This window comes from Lathyrus oleraceus, chromosome 3 (assembly GCF_024323335.1).
Source record: "Lathyrus oleraceus cultivar Zhongwan6 chromosome 3, CAAS_Psat_ZW6_1.0, whole genome shotgun sequence".
NCBI lineage: Eukaryota > Viridiplantae > Streptophyta > Magnoliopsida > Fabales > Fabaceae > Lathyrus > Lathyrus oleraceus.
The window spans coordinates 227,596,786-227,602,830 of NC_066581.1; the positions used below are offsets into that span (position 1 = coordinate 227,596,786).

Genomic DNA, 6,045 nt, shown 5'->3' on the forward strand with positions numbered 1-6,045 from the left:
CTTAACTTTGGCCTAGATTGCCTTTTCAGGGTCAATCTACCGGGATGGTTATTTTCTATTTTATGTCTCTAACTTTTGCCTGGACTGCCCTTTCGGGTTTTCAATCCACCGAGACGCTCATTTTTTCCTAAGCCTCCCTTTCGGGTTTTCAACTTAGCGAATTGTTCTTTTATTTTTTAGGCAAAGTATTTATTGATTACATCGACATTCACATGACAATGAAGCTCCTCACCATCCATAGTTGTAAGAATCAATGCACCACTAGAGAAAGCTCTCTTAACAACATATGGGCCTTCGTAATTAGGAGTCCACTTGCCCCTAGAATTAGTGTTGAAAGACAAGATCTTCTTGAGCACAAGGTCAACTTCTCGGAATACACGAGGTTGAACCTCCTTGTCAAATGCTTTCTTCATTCTCTTTTGATATAACTGACCATGACACAAGGTCATCATTCTTTTCTCTTAAATCAAATTCAATTGATTATATCTTCTCTGACACCATTCAACCTCAAACAACTGGCTTCCATCAGGACTCGCATCGATGGGATCTCAACATCTATAGGGATCACCGCTTCCATACCATACACAAGAGAGAAAATGGTTGCCCCTGTTGAAGTGCGGACGGATGTACGATACCCATGCAAAGCAAAAGGGAGCATCTCATGCCAATCTTTATACGTTACAACCATCTTCTGAATGATCTTCTTAAGGTTCTTATTTGCGGCTTCAACAACCCTATTCATCTTAGGCCTGTAGGGAGAGGAGTTATGATGTTCAATCTTGAAGTCATCACAAAGTTCTTTTATCATTTTGTTATTCAAGTTCGACCCATTATCACTAATGATCTTACTTGTAATACCATACAGACAAATAATTTGATTCTTGATAAATCGGACCACAACTGCTTGGTCACATTAGCATAACATGTTGCTTCAACCCATTTGGTGAAGTAATCAATAACTACCAAGATGAAATGATGTCCATTTTAAGCTTTGGGCTCAATCATACCAATCATATCAATTCCCCACATAGAGAAAGGCCATGGGGATGAAAAAATTTTGAAGCGCCGGAGGCACATGAATCTTCTCAGCATAAATCTGACATTTATGGCACTTCTTCACATATTTACAGCAATCAGATTTCATTGTCATCCAATACTAACCTGCCCTTAACATCTTTTTAGCCATTGCATGTCCATTGGCATGAGTACCAAAGGATCCTTCATGAACTTCTCACATCAACATGTATGTTTCGTGTTTATCAACGCATTTGAGGAAAACCATGTCAAAATTTCTCTTGTACAACACACCTTCATTGAGAAAGAAATTGCCAGTCGGTCTTCTTAAAGTCTTTTTATCTTTATTGGACGCCCCAAACGGGTATTCCTGACTCTGGAGGAAACACTTAATATCATAATACCAGAGCTTGTCATCTATAACTTCTTATACTGCAAACACGTGAGTAGGCCTATCAAGGCGCATAATTATGATATTGGGCGCGTCATTCCAATGATTTACTTTATACATAGAAGACATAGTAGCCAGAGCGTCCGCCATCTGATTCTCTTCGCGAGGTATATGATGAAACTCAATTTTGTTGAAGAAAGTTGACAACCTCCTTGCACAATCTTTGTAAGAAATCAAGCTAGGATGACGAGTCTCCCATTCTACTTTAATTTGATTGACCACCAAGGCCGAATCTCCGTATACATCAAGGATTTTAATTATCAAAGTGATGGCCTCTTCAAGACCCTTAATACAAGCTTCGTATTCTGCCATATTATTAGTATAATCAAACATCAATCTTAAAGTAAAAGGGATATGAGAACTCTTAGGAGTAATAATGATTGCCCCAATTCCATTACCATCAAACACTAAACCCTACCGGGATTCAGGCTCTGGTCCTTCTCCAGGAAACAGTTCATCGCAATCTTTAGCTTTCAAGTACATAATGTCTTCATCAGGAAAGTCAAACCTGATGGATTGATAATCATCGATCGGCTGGGGATCCAAATGATCTGCAACAATACTTCCTTTAATCTCTTTATGAGTATGATACTCAATATCATATTCAGACAATATCATTTGCCAACGAGCTATCCTCCCAGTCAAAGCAGGCTTTTCAAAGATATACTTGATTGGATCCATTTTGGATATCAACCAAGTGGTATGATTAATAATATACTGGCGTAAACGTTTGGTAGCCTAGGCTAAACCATAACAAGTCTTTTCAAGCATGGAATACCGAGACTCATTGTCTGTAAACTTCTTACTCATATTGTAGATTACATGCTCCTTTCTACCAGTTTCATCTTGTTCTCCAAGCACACAACCCATGGACTCCTCTAACACAATCAAATACATAATCAAATGTGTTCCTTCCATTGGAGGAGACAAGATAGGAGGTCTAAACAGATACTCCTTGATGTTGTCAAAAGCTTTTTAGCATTCCTCTGTCTGAACACAACCTTGATCTTTACGGAGAAGCTTGAAAATTGGCCCACACGTGGAAGTCATGTGAGATATAAATCCGGATATGTAATTTAGACACCCGAGGAACCCTCTGACTTGATTTTCTGTCTTTGGTGTAGGCATCTCTTGAATAGCTCTAACTTTATCAGGATCTACTTCAATACCTTTCTGGATGACAATGAAACCCAACAACTTTCCTGAACGGACACCAAAATTACACTTATTAGGATTCAACCGAAGCTTAAACTTTCTCAATCGCTTAAACAACTTCAACAAATACTCAACATGATCCTCTTCAGTCTTCAACTTAGCAGTCATATCATCAACATAAACTTCTATCTCTTTGTGCATCATGTCATGGAAAAGAGTAGTCATGGATCTTTGGTACATTGCACTAGCATTCTTTAAATCGAAAGGCTTCACTCTATAACAGAATATTCCCCAAGGTGTAATAAATGTTGTTTTTCCATGTCTTCGAGTTCCATCTTGATCTGATTATAACCGGAGAACCCATCCATAAAGGAGAAGACGTTGAACTTAGTTTTATTATCTACTAACATGTCAATGTGCGGCAGAGGAAAATCATCTTTCGAACTAGATTTATTCAAGTCTCTATAATCAACACACATCCGAACTTTAACATTTTTCTTTGGAACGGGTACAATGTTAGCACCCACAGAGCATACTCAGCAGTAACAAGGAATCCAACATCAATCTGCTTTTGCACATCTTCCTTAATCTTGATAGCCATGTCAGGGTGAGTTCTTCTCAACTTTTGTTTGACCGGAGAACATTCTGGCTTCAACGATAATCGATACTCCACAATATCACTATCAGGACCTGGCATATCTTGATAAGACCAAGCAAACACATCCACATAATCTCTAATAAGCTCTACTATCTTCTTCTTGACATCTGGACAAAGCAGTGCCCCAATCTTGACTTCTTTCTTGTTATCTTCGGAACCTAAATTAATCACTTCCAATGCCTCTTTATGAGACTGAATGATCTTCTCTTCGTGCTCAAGCAACCGATAGATCTCATCAGGAATCTCTGCGTCATCCTCTTCTTCCATTTCGAACATAGGAAATTCAAAGTTGGGAGAGGGCATATGGTCATTGTTTTCAATGGGTTTAACAATTAATCTAGACAATGATTTTATACTTTATTTTAGAATATGAACAAATAAACGCACATTACGATGCATATACAAAAGTGATTATTATTTTGTTTTTTATGTTACCATTTCTTCAGAATAAGCAAAAAGGAAAAACATAATATGGATAAACGAAATAATATTTTATTAATGATAATAAAATTTGAAATAAAATCCATATAGATTCATTTTCACCTTGGGCATAGTGAAAGTATTTTGAAAATAACAAAAACAAACATATTACTTCGACAAGTGAATAACATAAGAAACATCAACAGTAATCCAATTCTGGTACACCGATCCACGTGTCACAAAGTCCGACACTTGTTGCTCTTCATCATCTTCTAATATTGCGGCAACAGATTGGTCCTTAGAATGAATAAAACCAGCACTATGAAAAACTTCTTCAATTCGCTTCAAATCTCTTAGGGTTGCACTAGGTGAAAAACCCAAACCAACTTTGTTCTTGTTCTCAGTAAGCTCAACAATTTGTCCCCATCTAGCAGATTGACCATTCTCCACCACAAAATGGGCATCTTTTAAGGATGGCATGGATTCACCATCCTTCTTAACAACAATATTATCAACAGAAAGAGCTTGAAACAACGTTCCCTCAGCTTCATCGGCATCAATATATGAAAATGAAGAGAGATGACTCACCAACATGGTCTTCTTGCCACCCACGATCACTAACTTCCCATTTTTCACAAACTTCAACTTCTGGTGTAGAGTTTACGTAACTGTCCCAGCCTCATGAATCCATGGACGTCCTAAGAGACAACTGTAGGCAGGATGAATATCCATCATTTAGAAAGTGATATGAGATAAGCATGAACCTATATTTATTGGGAGATCAACCTCCCCAATTACAGTCTTCCTCGAGCCATCGAAGACCTTCACAACAACTCCACTAAATCTCATCGAAGCACCTTGGTAAGCAAGTTTAGACATCGTAGACTTAGTCAGAACATTCAAAGAGGATCCAGTATCCACTAGCACATCAGAAAAAGCATCTTTTTAACAATTCATATATATATGGAGGGCCAATTGTGATTTCTCCCCTGCTCGGGAAATTCTTCGTCACTGAAGCTCAAATTGTTACATGCGATGATATTGGCCATAATGCCATCAAATTGATCAATTACCATGTCATAGTCCACATAGGCTTGCTCTAGGACCTTCTGCAAAGCTTCTCGGTGTGCTTTCGAACTCATCAGTAGAGATAACACGTATATCTTGGACGGAGTATGCAACAACTGGTCCACCACATTGAAATCACTCTTCTTGAACAATTTCAGCACCTCATCTTGACCAACATTCTGATTCACAATACTAGATTGGCTGGTGTGTACAACAGTAGTTTTCTCTGAACTTGATTTCTCTATCACCACATCTTCAGTCCTCTTAGGAGCTGCATCATCAAATACCCGACCACTTCGGGCCACGCCACTTACATCGGCAATATTCACAACAGACGGAAAAATGGGAATAGGCACTTCATTGTCGTCTTCTATCATAGTAGCATTATACTTGTAAGGCACATCTTTATCACACTCGTAAGGGGTAGGATCCACCAAACGAATAACCAGCGGAGAAACAACGGTCTTCTGACCATCATATACAATCACAACCAGTTTTGGGAGATTAAAATGAGGAATTATAACATTACCCTCATGCTCATCTTCATTTCTATCCCTTGTAACTTGAATAAGGTTTTGATCCAACATTTCTTTTAAGTCCCTTTTCATAATAGCACATCCTCGGGGATCTCCGGAACAAACTTCACAAGAAGCATGGACATGCTCATAATAGCCCAGTTCACATAAAGTAGCATGCATTTCAACCAAGGATCTTCTGATTAGGTTGACATCAAAAACATGGTACTTTCCAGGACATCCTTCGACCATATTCACAGTTGCATTGCCATGTTTGAGCAGTGGATTATCTTGCACATTGGGATTGGAATCTTAAAATGATAAGATACCACTTTGCATTAACCTTCTTACCTCATCCTTCAAGGCAAAACGATTCTCAATATCATGGCTAGGTGCTCTTTGGTGGAATGCAAAATGTTGGTTAGGTTTATACCACCACGGGAGCTCTTCCGAAACAGATGATGAAGTTCTTGTTTGCACTAAATTCTTCTGAATTAAAGCAGGAAACAACTATGTATAATTAATTGGAATATGGTCAAATTGTGTAGGCCTCTGGGCATGATTTTGTTGATTCTGTTGATTTGTGCATTGTTGGAAACACGGTTGATAACTCGGTGTTGCTTGAGCGACTGAAGCATACTTAATCACTAGAGTAATTGACACCACGTGCTGATGATGTTGATTGTTCCTTAGAAGCCTTCTATGTCTCTCTTGCGAGATATCATTTGCATCGTGATCCTTCTTCTTGGGTGAACCATTTCCAT

General features: G+C 38.5%; 1 protein-coding gene across 1 annotated transcript; it reads right to left on the reverse strand.

Moving 5' to 3' along the window:
- Window positions 1-3,866: 3,866 nt before the first annotated feature.
- Window positions 3,867-5,533, reverse strand: LOC127130552 (uncharacterized). Its single transcript, XM_051059541.1, has 3 exons — window positions 4,729-5,533; window positions 4,497-4,618; window positions 3,867-4,346 (listed from the first exon to the last, which is right to left on the reverse strand). The coding sequence occupies exons 1-3, from the start codon at window positions 5,531-5,533 to the stop codon at window positions 3,867-3,869; spliced, it is 1,407 nt and encodes a 468-aa protein (XP_050915498.1).
- Between the last annotated feature and the right edge of the window lie 512 nt (window positions 5,534-6,045).

What these genes read in the sequence shown, in the direction of transcription:
- LOC127130552 (XM_051059541.1), bottom strand. Translation starts at nt 5,533, where the DNA reads ATGGTCGAAGGATGTCCTGGAAAGTACCATGTTTTTGATGTCAACCTA. An exon ending in TATGGCCAATATCATCGCAT is followed by an intron (nt 4,619 to 4,728) that starts GTAACAATTTGA and finishes CTGATGTGCTAG; the next exon opens with TGGATACTGGATCCTCTTTG. An exon ending in TCGATGGCTCGAGGAAGACT is followed by an intron (nt 4,347 to 4,496) that starts GTAATTGGGGAG and finishes ACTCTACACCAG; the next exon opens with AAGTTGAAGTTTGTGAAAAA.